Source organism: Crotalus tigris, unplaced genomic scaffold (genome assembly GCF_016545835.1).
Source record: "Crotalus tigris isolate CLP2741 ecotype Arizona unplaced genomic scaffold, ASM1654583v1 scf7180000017946.1269602, whole genome shotgun sequence".
NCBI classification, from domain to species: domain Eukaryota; kingdom Metazoa; phylum Chordata; class Lepidosauria; order Squamata; family Viperidae; genus Crotalus; species Crotalus tigris.
The window spans coordinates 250,480-268,712 of record NW_024096738.1 but is presented as its reverse complement, the minus strand read 5'-3'; the positions used below and the strand labels follow the sequence as shown (position 1 = coordinate 268,712).

General features: G+C 38.3%; 1 protein-coding gene across 1 annotated transcript in view; it reads left to right on the top strand.

The window, feature by feature from the left end:
* Window positions 1-18,233, top strand: part of LOC120308744 (low-density lipoprotein receptor-related protein 2-like) — a 49,470-nt gene that overhangs the window by 14,210 nt on the left and 17,027 nt on the right. The window contains exons 10-21 of the mRNA XM_039345206.1: window positions 619-787; window positions 1,616-1,838; window positions 2,452-2,577; window positions 3,502-3,729; window positions 5,964-6,281; window positions 6,716-6,925; window positions 8,787-9,098; window positions 9,895-10,110; window positions 12,599-12,837; window positions 13,696-13,825; window positions 14,416-14,591; window positions 15,967-16,153. Coding sequence (XP_039201140.1) covers window positions 619-787; window positions 1,616-1,838; window positions 2,452-2,577; window positions 3,502-3,729; window positions 5,964-6,281; window positions 6,716-6,925; window positions 8,787-9,098; window positions 9,895-10,110; window positions 12,599-12,837; window positions 13,696-13,825; window positions 14,416-14,591; window positions 15,967-16,153 — 2,534 coding nt within the window. The remainder of the gene's footprint in view (window positions 1-618; window positions 788-1,615; window positions 1,839-2,451; window positions 2,578-3,501; window positions 3,730-5,963; window positions 6,282-6,715; window positions 6,926-8,786; window positions 9,099-9,894; window positions 10,111-12,598; window positions 12,838-13,695; window positions 13,826-14,415; window positions 14,592-15,966; window positions 16,154-18,233) is intronic.

Sequence of the window (18,233 nt, the reverse complement as noted above, 5' to 3'; positions counted from 1 at the left end):
ACAGGTTTTCTTTGACTTACAACAGTTCATTTAGTGACTGTTCAAAGTTACAATATCACTAAAAAAAAGTTACTTTATGATTGTTTTCACACTTATGACCATTGTGGCATCCCCATGGTTGATCAAAATTTGGATGCTTGGCAACTGACTCATGTTTATGATAGTTGCAGTATCCCAGGGTCATGTGATCACCTTTTGTGATCTTGGACAAGCAAAGTCAAAGGGGAAGTCAGATTCTCTTAACAACCGTGTTATTAACAACTGCAGTGATTCACTTAACCCCTGTGCCAAGAAAAGTCGTAGAATGGGGCAAAATTCACTTTAAAATGTCTTACTTAGCAATGCTAAATTGTCGTAAATCGAGGAGTACCTGCGGTGTAATCTCACAAATTTTTAGACCTAGAAATTTGATAAATGTTTAACCTGATTTTTATATTTTTTTGGTCCCCCTGATACTGTACAACATTACCTAGTAATGCTCAGCTCTTGAGAAGATCCTGATCTAACAATGCTTAAATCCTTCCATGTGTGGGAACAAACTAGATGAGTGACTAAAAAGTCATATTTCAAGATGGCTGCTCTTAAAGCATTTTGCTCTGGTTTTCTGTCTTATCACAGATACATGTACTGGGTGAATTGTGGTGAAAAAGGCAGAACTGTAATAGAAGCTGCAGGGATGGATGGATCAGACAGACACGTACTTGTGGTACTGATCGCCGAAGAGCCCGTGGGATTGACTCTGGATTACATCACTGGTAGACTCTATTGGATCAGTCTGTATAAAAAGGTGTGCAATTCAGCCCATCCCAAATTCAAAGCTACCTGTGGCTTGTGACTCTGGTGATTTATGAAAACAAATCCTAAGAACGTGTTTATGTTCTTTAATTAAATGTAATATTGTTGTGACATTTAATACCGTATATCAATTTTTGAAGTTTCTGCTCAAGGAAACCATTACTTTTTAAAACTTGTTGCAGTCCATCTATTTCATTAGGGAGCCAAACAAAGGGGTCATAGAATGACAATCTGTACAGAGTTTTAGATAGGACTTTTACTAAGGGTAAATTTGGGGGCTAAATTTGAAATGATCTTTATTATTCTTGCTACATTTCCACTGATACTGAACTTTGTGAAAATCTTAAAAGTATTTTTAATTTGGCTTTTAGATTACTTTGGAAAATGCTCAGGGAATTAAAAAAAAAAATCCCTGCCACTGTACATAAGGCTAAGCAACCTGGCAAAACAATTCTTTTAAATATCTGTTCAAAAGCAAAAATATTTTACTGAGTTGATCTAATCCTCTGCATAATTGTCATCAGATGAGGATACGAAGGGGTTTGAACCCTGGGGACATGCACAAGGATAGGAAACCAAGCTATGGATTTATGGTATATTTGGGATATTAATTTCTGTTTGACTGGACCCCTAGTTGAGTTGCTAGCAATAATCCATAAAGAGGGCCACAATGCATAAACCGTATGATCTGAAGAATTTGGGCACAAAATACCATACAGGAATTGCCTTGGTTATCACAAAACATGGCTAGGTAATTAAAACAATTAAGTTGTGGTAGTCCCATAAGACTGAATGCTGTTTTCACAATGCTTTTTTTTAGTCCATTGAAACAGTAAAAGTAGATGGATCTGGAAGATATACGTTCCCTGATACAATGCTGAAAAAACAGGATCCCCTAGGACTTTCTGTATTTGAAAATCTGTTCTTCTGGAGCACTGCAACACACTTGCATTTTGCATCTCGCAGCGCACCTGGTGTTGATATATTGCTGAATGCCTCGATCTCTTCATTCACAGTAGTGCATGAGCTACAGCAGTCACTAAGTAAGTTGATGCCTTTAGCAAGCCATAAGCAGGACTGGGCTAGTAAGAAAAATAATTTGCATTCTCTCTCCCATGGGTGTTTCTCAGATACACTGTAGGTGTAGGAATTCATAAGCAATTGTATTAAACTTGCTTGGGCAGAATTATGTATTAGTGATTGGATTAAAAAAAATGATCAGGAACATGTGGGAAGGTAGAAGAGGCAACCAGGAGATATGTCTAAAGCAACTTCATTTGAGCCAAAGGTTAAAAGGTCTTTGTTGGGTTCATGCTAGAGTTGTGGAGCATTTAGGTTTGAAGGCAAAATTTGCTTCAGAGCACATGAGTTGATTGCATACCGCTTGTTTGCAATTTTTTTTAAAAAAGACATGTTTTTGTAGAATTTGGTTGCCACCTTTAGTAGCTGTAGTTTAATCTTGGGGGAAAAAAGATTTGGTTTAAGAGATTGTAGCCAAGTGTTGCACATATGCTCTGGAACATCTTTTTCTTTGTATCCAAAGCATTGTACAGCCCTAATTCGCATGCCATGCTAAATAATTACATAGTTTGGATTTAACATATTGGAGAAGAGGTTAATTAGTCTCAAATACTAACACATTCCCTTGATTTCTAGATAACACAAATGCATGTTTACCTGGAGTGTGCAGCCACATTTGTCTTTTGTCACCTATTCATTCCAAAGGCTACAAATGTGCCTGTCCAAAGGATACTTTTCTTCTAACCTCTGGTGAATGTGGAGGTAAGTCTATAACTCTTGGAAGCAACTGGAAGACCATAAGTCCCCAGAAGATTGGTGGGAATTCTCTCTTGAGCTTTTAAATAGTAGTTTTGAGACTCGTTATAAGCATTGTAGTTTAGACTTCAGCTATTGTAGATACTGAATATGCTTTAGCTTTTGGAAGAAGAGATAGGTTAATGATGGTTTGGGTAGCTACCTATTATATGCAATGGTATTGGTAGTCCTCAACGTACAACAGTTCATTTAGTGACCTTTCAAAGTTACAACGGCACTGCAAAAAGTGACTTATGACCATTTTTCACACTTATGATCGTTGCAGTATCCCCATGGTCACATGATCAAAATCCAGATGCTTGGCAATTGATTCATATTTATGATGGTTGCAGTGTCCCCAGGTCATGTGATGCCCTTTTGCAAACTTCTGATGAGCAAAGTCAATGGGGCATCCAGATTCACTTAAGTATGTTACTAATTTAACAAAGGCAAATATTCAACTTAACCAATGTGGCAAGAAAAGTCGTAAAATGGGGCAAATTCACTTAAAAATGTTTTACAGCAACATAAAGTTTGGGTTCGGTTGTGGTCATAACTGAAAGACTACCTGTCGTTTTGATCCCCTTTGTCATCTATTATCTTAATACATCAAAAGCCAGTGGCAGTACAGTTAGTAGCTAGTCCTTGCCAGCTGTCATAAGATTTAAAGCAGAACTTCAGACAAATACAAATATACAGCTAGAATACGTTTGTTCATGTCATAATTTTGTTTTTATGAAAACAATTTTCAAGTCCTCTGAAGAATGGCTTATAACTAGAAACCAGACCATTATGTATATTTTCTCCATTCAAGGCAGCACTAATATCAGATATTTTATATAGGTGAAGTTAGTATCCAAACTGATATTCTTCATATGTGTACTTTGACAGAGTTGAAAGTTGTGTACTCTACTGACAATGAAATTTTCCAAATGCATATTGGACCGGAAGATTTAGTGCAGCAGCATCAAGCCCTGATACCTGAATGGCCAGAAATAATCTATTTTCAGGACATGGATTGGAAAAGAGGATTCCTCTACTGGACTGATGATAAAGGAGAACTGATGCGCTACAATATAGCAACAAAGACAAAATTAATAATACCTACAAACTTACCAGGTGAAGCACTAGCCATTGGTATAAGTAAAATATAATACGGCTCTTAGTATTAAAATTACTCCAAGCCTGGCTAATTTGACATAACCTACAGGTTATTAGCAGCTGTGTAAAAGAGCTACCTCCAGTCAGTGTTAAAACCATGAAAATAAAGAAATTGATGTTTCTGGCAGCTAGAATTCATAACTAGATCTCTCAGTAGTTTACTCTCTGGAGTAGTATAGGTTTTCTGGTATAATGCCATAAAGGCCTGAATTTTTTACTAATGTCAACATTTTTTAGGTTTTCTAGTTGCACGACTGACTAGGAATATTTTTTATCCTGTGTATAATGAAATCCAGGAACAGAAGGCCAAAGCTCGTAGAACAGTGTTTCTCAAGCTCAGCAACTTTATGAGGTGGGGGCTTCAACTCCCAGAATTCCTCAACCCCAGCATGCGGGCTGGGGAATTCTGGGAGTTGAAGTCCATATCACTTAAAGCTGCTGAACTTGAGAATCTCTGCTGTAGAATTATGTAGAAGAGTTTGGCCCTGTAGTATATAACTACTTCAGGACTCATTCCTCCACTGGAAGGTTTGGCTTAGGCATCTTGTTGTGCATTCAGGAAGGTGAACATGAGGTAGATGCCGATAGAACAGTAGGAAGTTACTTTCACACTGTGTAATTAATTTCCTTTGATTTGAAGGGGTTATGAACATGATGGGTGGTACCACTGCTGAGGATGAAATTACTTTTAAAAAGCCCATCAAACATGGTTTAAACTTAAAGTAATTCCATCTGTTGGATTCTTTTGGAGGAAAAGAAACAGGTCACTTCATACCAATTTCTGAATGTGAAATATTGGCAAAGAAGGTAATAAGATAGAACTGAAGATTTGTAACCGGAAAAATAGATGGTGAATCTTGAGCATGCTGATTGTTTGTTTTAATCACCGTATCTATACGGAACGTTAGTTTTAATATTTCCGATGAACATTTTTAGGATCACAAAGAAAATATAGCCCCTTCTTTATTAGGAATTTACGTCAGGAATTAAAAAAATGAAAATAGGCAGAAAAACTAATTTTGAACTAAACACAAATACATTATTGCCCACTGACAAGATTGGAATGTAGTGATTGGATTAGGAATTATTACATTGTAGAATAGTAATTGTAGAGAGAAAACTGAGGCCACATTGATTCTAAGCACCTTATCATTGGGTCAAAGTCTTGAGAAGTATACACAGGTTCTGTTTAGGCCAGGGATCTTCAAACTTGGCCCTTTTATGACTTGTGGACTTCAACTCCCAGAATTCCTCAGCCAGGCATGCTGGCTGAGGAATTCTGGGAGTTGAAGTCCATAAGTCATAAAAGGGCCAAGTTTGAAGACCCCTGGTTTAGGATATCTACAAATAACTATTAAACTCAAATGGGCTGTTTCTAAAATGATTTGGACGTGCGGATGTCAAGAACTATTCTTGTTTTAGATGAAACAAAGGAAAGGATAGCAGTTCATATGCATGGTACATTTGTTTTTAATCTATTCATTGTGTCGTTAGATAAACTAAATGAAAATAATTCTGAATGCTTGTTATGTAGAACCCCCAACTTCCAATCAAACCCAGCTGGCTTTGTCCCCACGGTGGGGACTAGAATTTACAGTTTCCCAGTTTTTATCCTGATGCCTTAACAGATACACCAGACATTCTCTCCCTCATATTGCTGAATTAACCAAATGTCAGTTAAATACTAGTACAGTCACTACTAACACTTTTTATTATTATTATTATTATTATTACTTTGCCCTCTCTAATCTGATCCAAGAGAGGAGAAAAGGAATCCATATTATAGAAGGAAAGCATAAAGCTGTTTTATTAGCCAAGGCACATTTAGAGCATTCATTGCCTCAATTCCAGAATGATGACAATGTAGGAAGTAGTAGATGGTGATGGCAATGTGGCTTGGGAGATAACAATGGAGCTGCAAAAATGTTTTCTTAGTTAATAATCAGCTAGGAGTAATACCTGGCAAGAATATTAACTGTATTGAGAGAGGGTTACTTTCCATAGATTGTAGAACTTTATGTCTGTACCGAAGAATCTTGGATCTGAATAGTTCCTGCCTTGTTCTGCTGCTGGTATCTTCTATTTTTAAGGTTTAGTTTTCTGCATAGAAAGAGCAAATGACCATTTTCTATCCAGCAAGTTAGTTAAGCGTTATGGAGGAAACAAAACTGATTTTCCTTTTTTCTTTCTAGTCTGTGCAGCAACTGTTGATATATCATCAGGAGATCTTTATTGGTTAACTTGTGACAGAACTAAAATTAAGACTACTACATTTGTTGGCTTGGTGACAAAGATCCTCTATCATGCGACCCTCAAGAATATTATATGGCACCTCTACCTAGACTGGCAGAGGCAATCTCTGTTCTGGCTTGAAAGTGGCAAACCCATCCAGTTCCATCCTCTGAAAAGTGGGCTAATCAAGAATGTGTGGAATAAAACCTGGACAGAAGATACTCCGTTAATTCTGGATATAAGTTCCTGCTATTTTTTCTGGACTTCAGAAGACAGGGGTAATAGAACCATTATTTATGAAGATTTGGCTAAAATATAAAACTGTGTGGAAAGATAGTACAAGCCCACAATTTATCTCATTTCAATTTGATTTGCTGATAGTGGCATATATTTACATTTGACTAGCTACAGAACAAGTTACGTTTGTGGTAAGAGTTAAAATGAGCCGTTTAGCCCATCATATCCCAGCATGCTGGTTGGGGAATTCTTAAGTTTTAAAGTATTAAATGTTGCCAGGGTTGAGAAACATTGCTCTAAGTACTTCTAAATCATTTTATTGCAGTGTTCATATGAAAATATTAGATCTGGAAACTGATTTGGGCTTTAAAGTTAGTCTACTCAATTCATTGCTTCTTGAAAGAAAATATATATCTAGAGTATTTGCTTCTACCTGTCCCAAAGAGATTCTAATGCACTCTTTTTGTTGTCACAGTGCTTAATGCACTGAATATCATCAACCACCGCAAATATAATCTGAAGCAGGGATGGACCCATGGAGTGGCAGCTGCTTATAGGCCTTACTTGGTCACATTCAATGGCACATCACTTACAGTCTGGAACAGGAAGTCAATGAAGGCCTCCACTGTGCAAGCAGCTAAAGTAAGAAAGGCCCTGTTCATCTTTGACACAAATTTGGAAACTGGTAAGTTCCAGGGAAGCCCTTGCCTTGCCAGTGAATAGTAAATGATGGACAGGCTTTACTTGGAGAGTGACTTCCAGTTTGACAGTAGGTGGATAGTATTGGTGGCAGATTGAATTGGTGGCTTTCTATATGCTAAAACAATTTCTGCAGGACCAGTCCATACCTAAATGTCTCAAGAAAGACTGGCAGATAGTTAGAGTTGATCTTTGCTTTGATTTGCCAGATTCCTGGGTTTCGTGCCCTTTGTAGCCCTTGGAAGAGAATAGCATCTTTATAGAACTGAGAGAAGATTAAAAAAAAAAAACAGAATCAAATTATATGTCAACCTACCACTTTGGTTGTGGTCTCAGTTCCTCTGGGTCTCAATTAAAAATTACAGTCCTGGAATCTGAGCCAAGATCCAAGTGCTGGCAATCATGCTTGAATTGAATGGGGTATGTTGCTGCTTGCCTCAAATTGAATAGAAAGTGTTCAGCAGATTAAAGATAGTGTAAAACAGCTGTCCAGTCTTAATAATACTTTATAATGTTTTAGCAGTACAGATTAGCACCACCACCTCATGGTGGAGCACCCTTCCAAGATAAGTTGCAACCTAGGGACCAGAGGCAAAAGGTTACAGGAAGGAGTGCTCGATATATTCTGCCCCCAGAAGACCTATGTTTGTGGTTAGACAAAAAAAAGGTGGGATAAATTTTTAAAACTTGGGTGGTCATCAAATTCTTTGTATTGGTGACTTGCCTCTTTTTAACACAGCGGTTCTCAATCTATGGGTCGCGACCCCATTTGGGGTCGATCAATCATTTCAGGGGGGTCGCCAAGCAAGGCTGTCCGCCATTTTTTTCCCCTTTTCCTGCGGGTGCCTTACCTCCCTTGGGCTGGGCCAGCTGGTGGCCCAGCCGGTGGTCGGCCTGCTCTGTCTCTGCTGCTTGCCAGCTACCTTTCATCTATTTAGCTATCTTTAAAGACTAGTTTTTTGCTTTTTTGTTTGGTTGTTGTGCTTTCAAATCAGACCTGAAACTGATCAGACAAGTCTCTGCAGTTTTTTTGGCAAGATTTTCAGAAGTGGTTTGTCATTGCCAAGGTTCAAAATCGCCCAGCCAGCTTCTGTACCTAAGACAAAACTAGAACTCATGGTCTTTTTAATTTCTCCCCTGGTATCTTTAACCACCACACCAAAGTAGTCCTCAGTATAAAAGCAGAAATGGAAAATGGGTCCATAATGGGCTTTTGCTAATGTTTCTGCTGTCACTCATATGAATAATCTTTTAATTTTCACTAGTAATTTTTCTGCTGTTACTCATATGACTAATCTTTTAACTTTCCCCAGTAATTTTTAGGAGTAATAATTAGAATTGTGTACACTGATAGCTAAAACTCTTATTACTGTACTGCAAAATTCTACTATAAAAGTAGATTTGATCATTGGTTCACAATCCTAAATCCAAAGATAGTCTTCGCTTAGTGTGTAAAATATGTTTTGATTTTGCTTAATTTATTTGATATGCAGTGTCTTTATGTAATCTATCTTATACTGATAGTTTTATAGCACATTTTAAATAAGAAAAAAAGTAGATTCTTTTTCTTTTAACTGACTAATCCTCAAAAACACAGGTAAAACATTTTCATTCTAATGTGAAGGCTAACAACATCTTTCAATCTTTTAAGGGAGATTGAAATACTCAAGGGATGATATAATCCATATTGGTTGAGCTTTCTTGGGTTTTTAGGTAACTAGTCCATTTTTCCATAGAAAAGAAGAAAAATTATGATCAAATGCAAGAACTATAGTGCTATATAAATACATGAACTCATAAAGATCTGTGAAATTAACCCTTTTAATCTGCAATTCAACTTTTTTTAGCTGTAACCCAAATGGTTCCTGTCTCAAATCCAACTGTTAGATTGCCTCATACTACAACTAGACCAGTTCCACAGACAAAATTGATGACACTTGTGCCCAGGACTACATCAACCACAACAATGGCACCTATTGTTCTACATTCTACATTTACTACAAAGGCCACAGTTGTGACATCTCTGGTCTGTGGATGGGCAGAATTACGTTGCAAGAATGGAAAAGAGTGTGTTCCCCATGAATACATTTGTGATGGGGACAAAGATTGTTCAGATGGGACTGATGAAGAGGACTGTTCCCTGTTCTGTAATAACCCAGGTACTAAGTTCTCACAGTGTGGATACCAAACATTTGAGCAAAGTGGGCTTCTGTTATTTTTACCAGTTTTATTCAAAGGCATTTTGCCTGCAATTGGTGCTTGAAGCATAAGGAATAGGCACTGCATTGGATTCCTGTGTGTTCCAAATACAATTCAACATGCTGGTTTTGACCAGGATCCAGGGTATTTAGGAACCATTTTTTTCTGGCTAGAAACTGTCCATTCATGTGCAATTAACCTGCAAAAAGAGTGCTTTGGATTCCCTCTTGGCAAGGCATTAGTGAAGTCTTTGTCTGTAGTTAGCCAGCTCTTGGAATAGTTGCCCTCTTTGGATGATTCCCACACTTTTGGCTTATAGGAAGATAATGAAAATTGTCCTTTTTCACCACATATTTGGGAGTTACCTGTTACTTCACTACTTGGAGTTAATGTTATTGTTAATTTTAACTTTTTAGTTATTATTATTTTTACACATGGGCTGCCAGAAGTCTATTGAATGGGGAATGACAAAGGTAGTAATTAAATAAAACAAATACAGCATTGCATGCACTTTCTGTGCAGATGGAGCAACTCTTAACCTAATGACATAGACAGTCTTGATAAATGTGGTTAAATTCTGCATCAAGGCCAGGCTTACTTAAAAGATTGAAATCTGCTCTTATTGAATACGGCAACTGGCATTGTAAATAGTCCATGCTGAGATCAGTTTAATGGGGGGGAGGGGGGAAGAAACCTGTGAATATGTAACTAGAAGTGCCTGAATATAGGGATTGTTGTAATGTGTCTCTCTTAAAGGAATCTTCCAGTGCCACAATGGCCACAGATGTATAAATGAGAAGTATCAGTGTGATGGGATACAACATTGCCCTGACGGCTCTGATGAATCTGGTTGCTGGATGCCAACACCCCTCTGTGCTTTACGTTGCGATGATAACACTCACTGTATGCCTGAGAGTTGGTTATGTGACGGAAACCCAGACTGCCTTGATGGGGCAGATGAAATGAACTGTGGTAAGCCAGTGTGGGAAAGACAGACATCTAAGAAGGAACCACCAATTTTCAGATTATTGGCTTTCTAGGCAGGTTGTAGCTGGAATAAACAGGAAATTCTTTGAAATACATTTGAAGCTGCTTGACTAAATGATTAGGGAGTGGGGGAGGACAAATGCCACATAAATGCTAGCAAGACCCATTTCTATTTCTCCTTGTCACTGAATCAGGTGAAAACCTGTGGGGGCAGGTCAGTGTCTAGAGGCAATCCAGTTTTGATGTAGGCCAGGGGTAGGCAACCTTGGCTCTTTTATGACTCGTGGACTTCAGCTCCCAGAATTCCTGAGCCAGCCATGCTGTTGAAGTCCACGAGTCATAAAAGAGCCAAGGTTGCCTACCCCTGGTGTAGGCTAAAAAACATAAGAGTCCCAACAAGATGAGAGTCCTTTTGGCCTGAAGTGGCTAAATAATCTGTATTGGATGGGATTCCTCTCTCAATGAAGGAACAGATTTGGATTTTTTTTTTTAACTCCGCTTTGTGCCTTGAAACTTGCTTGGCTCCAGTAGTACAGAGTAACTTCACTCAGTTTAGCTGAAGTACCAGCATTCTCAGCCTGGCTTGAGTGACTCTACCTAATAACCTCTTTACTAGATTGTGGTGATGCTCTCTGTTTGGGATGCTTTGGAAGAAAGAAACCAACAGGAAGCTATAGTTAGTCTGTGAAGTTCAAAGTTGTTTGTATAGGTGTTTCTGAGCCAAATTTAAAGTGGTGACATTGACCTGCACTGCCTAAATTTCTCAGGACTCAGATTACTGGAGGAAACCTGTTCCCCATATCAGCACCCTTGCTCAGGATCTTAGTTATATACAATGAAGACAACCTTCCTATCTCATGTTATTTGTTTGTTTGTTTGTTTTGGTGCATCTGAGTCAGTGTTGACTCCTGGAGACTAGTCTCCACATAGGTATTTGGGGTTGTTGTTTTTTTTTTTTTTTTTGGCAAGATTTCAAAAGTGATTTGCCATTGCTTTCATCCTAAGGCTGAGAGAGAGTGACTGGCGCAAGGCCATCCAGCTTGATTCAAGCCTAAGGTGAAACTAGAATTCACAGTCTCCTGGTTTCTACTCTGATGCCTTAACCACACACCGTACATACAATCTCTGCTGAATATTTTTCCTGGCCTATTTTTTGGGGGGGGGGTTTGGCCACAAAAGCAAAATAAGCCATGACTTGTTTTTTTTCCTGCATACCTGCTCTTAAGATCACAGACTGCCTTGTGGAAACCACATTTTGAACTTAACAGAGGGCTTGGGGAACTCTTAATCAGGCACCACCTCAATCCTAACAACTCTGGCTCTTTTATGATTTAGAGCAATAGCTTCCTAACTCTTGTTCTGCACTTCTACAACTAGGAAAATGTGGTTTCTACAAGGCAGTCTGTGATCTTAGAGCAGGTAGCAGTTTAACTTGGTGTGGAGTCTTTAGTGGCACAGTTTCAATTGTTCATCTGTCCTATACTAATAAATATAAAGAAAACATGTTTGTCATTTATAAATTTCATATTGTGCAAAATACTTTTACTGATATTTTTAAATGCTACAATTATATTTTTATGAAATATTTCATATTAGTAGCATATAAGCAGACAGAGGGTAAAGTATTACAAAGTAAACATGTTTTAAAATATAGCAGGAAAAATTAAAATAAAGCCTAGTAAACAAAACTGACAGATTTCATTAAGACAGTACTTCGAAGAGTATTAAAACCTAACCAATGAATTACTACTGGACAAATCCATAATATGCACACTAAATTTCTTCAAATGTGTTTTATTTCTAGCCTATAAAAATGATACTCTGTCTTTTAAAAATATTCTTTAAAGACTCCAAAAAACTTGAAGACATTTGAGATATTCCAGTTCTCTATGTATGTTTTCCAAAATCATTTCAATAATTTTTATTTTATTTTATGTTAATAATTTAGGCTCAAAAAAGATCTTTTTCATTAAATTCAATATTCTGAAATTTCAGAAGCCATAAAACATCCATCAAGTTTCTGGCTGCACCACTTCCACAGTTTCCTCTAGAATTTCTTTACCAAGATTTTGCTGGAACAGGTTGAGATGAGGTTATAACAATCTCAGCAACTAGATTTTTCCTGTTTCTCAGAATTCAGTTTGTCTCCTAGATTCATAGGTTACTTATCAATGTATCCTTTATGAATTGGTAAAGAGGCTGTTCTCTTTACTGAAAATATCTATCCTGGTAGAATATGATTTTTTTTAAATTCTAAACACACTATTGCACTGTCATGGCCAAACAGGGAACATGACAAATCTTTTGCTGCATGTATTACTGTTCTGCCATGTGAGGTAAATAGCATTCCTTTTATAAACTTTTGAAAGGTTTTAAAGCTATTGTTACTTACTAATTGATTTGTGCTGTCTGTATAAGTTTTCAGGGAGGACATGAAACGAGGGAAAGTTAAACATTATTTATCTGCTTGCAGCTCAGATCAAATGCGATGACCTGCACTTCCCTTGTAAAAGTGGGCAGTGTATTTCGATTTTCTTGCACTGTGATGGAAATTATAACTGCAAGGACCATTCCGATGAAGAAGACTGCCCAGTCTCCAAACAAGGGCACTGCTATGCTGATGAAGTCAAATGCCATGAAAGTGGAGAATGTGTCCTAAAGCAATGGCTTTGTGATGGGGATCTGGATTGCAAAGATGGGTCAGATGAACAGGTACAAATAGCTAGGGTCTATTTCCTTGTCACCAGGAAGTAGTTCATTTAATCAGCATCTTAGCTTAGTGAAAACCCTAAAGTAAGTTAGCTTTCCCTTTGGGGTAAACAGGACAATATGCTGCCACCTCAACCACTCAGCAGTTGGAATAAGCTATTGGGGCACTCAATTACAGTCACTGCCTTAATTAAGAGTTAAAAATAATCTTAATTGTGTGGTGCTTGAGTGGCATGATGGCCTAACGATTGGGACGCTCACGTCACACGGAGGAGGCTGAGAGTTCAAACCTAGGCAGCGGCAGATGTTTCTCTATCAGGGCGCAAAGAAAAAAAATCTGCTGTGAACTCTATGTAGACATCAGGAAGGGCATCTGGCCAGTAAATGCGCAGCCATGACTCCATCTCAATACAAGGGATTACAGGATCATAAAAAGAAGAAAAATGTGATGTTTATTTCCTAATACTTTTCAAGATGTATAGTTCTGGTGAAGACTGAAAGATTCAGTCACTGCTAGTGCACAGCATATTCCCATTCATGGTCACCAAATGTCTCTGAACTGCTACTGAGACATTAAGATACTTCTTTCTAAAGATATGCAGTATGTATAGGCAGACTTCCCAGCAAATCAGAAAGCAGGAGCAAGCACCCTCCTGCTCCCCCCTGCAGAACTATTTTTCAGATTTCTTCTCAATAGTAGTTATCTTCACCTCCCCCAAATTCTCTGTGTTGCTGTAAAGTATCACAGCTCAGATAGCATACAGCAATATAGTGTCTCCAGGCCAAGTCTCGCAAGTATTTCAAATGTTTAATTTGTGTACAGTAGCAGTTTTTGATGGATTGATTGATTGATTTTTGCAGGACTGTGCATTTCCAAAGAAGAAATGTGGTACCCATCAGTGGCAATGCCACAATTCGTTAGAATGCATCCCAGATCAATGGAATTGTGATGGGAAACGTGACTGCAGAGACGGGACTGATGAGTTTAGATGTACGTAAATATTCTTCATCCTCGCAACTGGTGCAATAGTCTTGTTTTTTTTAAAAAAATCAAATGGTGGGAGAGATCTGTTTTTCCTATGAGGCATTAGCTTAACAGAGAGAAGTTCTGCAAAACAAGAGCCAAGTTATAATGGTAACAGTCCTATGCTAGTCTTTAAATATTTGGTTTAGTGTGGAGCTGAAATTTATTACCATCCTTCTGTCACTGCAGTTTATTTCCATTTGTGCTCGCAGAAGCAACATTGGATGTATCCTTTGATTAAAACAGTTAATTTGACCCTCTGCTAATTCCATCAGTTTCCAGTCATTCTTGCATTGTGGGAATTGAGATATCTTCCTTTTTTTTATGGATAGTAATGGAAGCAAGCACCAACTTGCTTCCATCAACATCTATAACAACAAAGTTCCAGATTTTTCTTCCAAGTTCTTTGTTGACTTATGTTCTTCTTACCTATGCCATTCCAGATCAATCAAGTGAAAAGACATACTAAATTTGGCTTTTGCTTCATTAATTTCAATAGTTATTTTGTTTATAGTTGCACTAAAACTAGAATCTTGAAGTCCTCTTTGCTTTTCCAGGTAAGCCCAGGAAATGCCATGGCTATGAATTTCAGTGTGGTGATACCTGTATCAATTACACTTTGGTCTGCAATGGGAAATCTGACTGCCAAGATGGAATGGATGAAGGCAGCTATTGTGCCATGCCATGCCAAAAAGTGTGTGCTCACATTTGTTACAAATCTCCTAATGGGCCTGTAAGTAAAGACCAGCATTAGAATGTTGATGGTGTTACTATTTAAAAATGGATAACTTATACATTTTAAATTGAATGTATTGTAGAAGCAAAACAATGAGTTTTGCTACTTCATAGCTCTATTCCAAAATTCTTTTAAAATAGGAAAAGTAGATGGCTACTCTCAAATAATAAAACAATATGGATTCATCTTTCCTATTATAGCAGCAGGCTTTGTCATCTTAAGGCAGTGTTTCTCAACCTTAACAATTTTAAGGCATGTGGACTTCTGGGAGTTGAAGTCCACATGCCTTAAAATTGTCAAGCTTGAGAAACACTGTCTTAAGGTAAAAGAAATTACAAGGATAGCTATTGTAGCCATCAGATAATGAGAAATACTTGGGGGGAGATTATGACAGATTTGGAGAAAGTATTAAAATGCAGAGGCATCTTACTGGCAACAAAGGTATATATGATCAAGGCAATAAGTTTCCCCAAATGTATAGCTAGAAGTTTGATTGGCTGAATAAAGAAGTAATGCTTTCAACCTGTGGTTCTGGAGGCCATTTCTCAAAATACTCTGGATTGTGAGAACCAATAATATAAAACTAGGTAAAAGAAAATAAACTGTTCATTGGAAGTGTGCTAACTACACTACATTTTGAACAAGCAGTACAAAGGCAAGACTTGTTGAAGTCCCTGATAATTAGAAAAATGTGACACAATAAAAAAAAGACACCAACAAAGCTCCGGGAGCTAACTTGTCTTGGTGATGACACAATCATATTTTGACAAGAATTCAATGTTGTTACTGACAGATAATCCCGATAAGATGATTAGTATTAAGTCATAAAAACAACATCAAGCAATGCAAGCAGATTGAAAGTGTGGAATAGGGAAAAAAGGGAGTCATGTTGTGATCTTAGAGCAGGGCTGTCCAACTGTGGCAACTTTATGTCTTGTGGACTTCAATTCCCAGAATTCCCCAGCCAACAGGTCTTCAGTTGCCAAAATTGGACATCTCTACTCTAGAGCAAAAACATAAATATAAATACATTTGTAACTGTTGTAAAAAAAAAAAAATGGAAGCCACTTCTTTATATCTTTTGTTTTTCTTCTTTTTTCTTGATTTTTCTTTCATTTCTATTATCACTTTCCCTTTTCTTTTTCTTCAAGCTTGATTTATTTTTACTTTGTAAAATAATTCTTTAGTTAAAAACTATTTTTTTTTTAAAAAAAAGCAATGGCCTTCAAATTTATTACTTACCTTGCTTGCAAATTAAATCCCAATTTGTATTTGGACTCTGTGTTTCCAGCAGCAACCCTTGGAGTGCAGGGTGAGGAGAAGGAGAAATTGTGAAAATTTACATAGATAATGACTGTTTTCTATTTTTCAGCAATGTGCTTGCCACGAAGGGTTCAAGCTAGGAAGTGATGGACACTCTTGCAAAGACATCAATGAATGCAAAGAGTTGGCAGTTGATAAATGTAGCCAGACCTGTGTCAATATTGAAGGCAGTTACTACTGCACATGCCACCCTGGGTATTTACCGGAGCCTGATGGACATACATGTAAAGTAGTTGGTAAGATTCTTCACATCTGCTGATTGGCTTTCCACTGATTCTTTATATGATTCAAATTTAGTGAACTCAAAAACTTTTTTTCAAGTCAAATGTAACATAAAAAGCTTTGCCTTTTGGGTAAGAAGTCTTGAAATAAGTTCTTTTGGCTTCATACTATTAAGCTGGAGGGATGTATTGAGAAGTATGAAAACTGCTAGGTAGGTGAAGAAGGAGGGTGCGATAACAATAACAACAACAATAATAATAATAAAGTTGGAAGGGACCTTGGAGGTCATCTAGTCCAACCTCCTGCTCAGGCAGGAAACCATATACCATTACAGACAAAATGGCTGTCCAGTCTCTTCTTTAAAACGTCCAGTGTTGGAGCATTCATCGCTTCTGGAGGCAGGTTGTTCCACTGGTTAATTGTTCTAACTGTTAGGAAGTTTCTCCTTAGTTCTAGGTTGCTCCTCTCTTTGGTTAGTTTCCATCCGTTGCTTCTTGTCCTGCCTTCAGGCGCTTTGGAGAATAGCTTGATTCCCTCTTCTTTGTGGCAGCCCCTGAGATATTGGAACACTGCTATCATTCACCCCCTAATCCTTCTTGTCATTAAACTAGATCAGCGGTTCTCAACCTTTGGGTCGTGACCCCATTTGGGGTCGAACGACCATTTTACGGGGGTCGCCAAACAACGCGACCCGCCATTTTTCCCCCTCAGGGGGTGCTGCCGCGCATGCACGCTGCGCATGGGGCGCTTCTGCGCATGGGGTGCTGCCGCGCATGGGGCACCACCACGCATGCGCGTCCTTATGACCGGGGTCACCGTATAAAAAGGTTGAGAACCACTGAACTAGACTTACCCAATTCCAGGAATCATTCCTTATATGTTTTAGCCTCCAGTCCCCTAATCATCTTTGTTGCTCTTCTCTGCATTCTTTTTAGAGTCTCAACATCTTTTTTACATTATGGTGACCAAAACTGGATGCAGTATTCCAAGTGTGGCCTTACCAAGGCATTGTAAAGTGGTATTAATACTTCACGTGATCTTGATTCTATCCCTCTGTTAATGCAGCATAGCACTGTGTTGGCTTTTTTGGCAGCTGCAGCACACTGCTGGCTCATATTTAAGTGACTGTCCACTAGGACTCCGAGGTCCCTCTCACAATTACTACTATTGAGGAAGGAACCACCTATACTATACCTGTACATTTGGTTTTTCTTACCTAAATGTAGAACCTTACTTTTTTCACCATTGAGTTTCATTTTGTTAGATAGTGCCCAATGTTCAAGTCTGTCCAGATCCTCCTGTATCCTAAGCCTGTCTTCTGGAGTGTTGGCTATTCCTGCCAGCTTGGTGTCTGCAAATTTGATGAGGTCCCCATCTATCCCCTTGTCCAAGTCGTTGATGAAGATGTTGAAGAGCACTGAGCGATAGCTCAGCTGGTGCCTGGTTTGAGACCCGAGCACCCCGCAATGGGGTGAGCTCCCATTACTGGCTCCAGCTTCTGCCCATCTAGCAGTTTGAGAGCACGCCAATGCAAGTAGATAAATAGGTATCACTTTGATGGAAAGGTAATAGCATTCTGTGCACTACAGCGTATAGTCATTCTGGCCACATGACCATCATGTCTTTGGACAACGCTGACTCCCTTGGGTAAAAAAAATGCAGATGAGCACTGCCACCTAGAATCTCGGGCAAAACTGGACAGGAAAACCTTTACCTTTAGATGGGCAAAGACTTCTAACTTCCTAGATCAGGGTTTCCCAAAGTCTGAGAGTTCCTTTCCTTGGGGAGGTACCAAATTCAGGCGAGGTCTAAAGAATATTTTAGGTACGTTGTTACAGTAAATCCATTTCCCCCAAAGTTTCACTGTGTTGTTTCCCTTGTTCATTTGTGTTCATTTTGGATTTTTAAGGAGATGTATACATTAAGATTACACAAAAGAATGGTGTGATGGCAAAAGGTTTAGGAACCCCTGCCTTGCACGGTGATCTCATCCAGCTAAATGCTGCCTTCCTTGCTAAGATTGCAGCTACTAGTTCAGGAAGAACTAGTAGTTAAAGTTAAAATAATGTATTCATAATGAAATATAAATGCTTT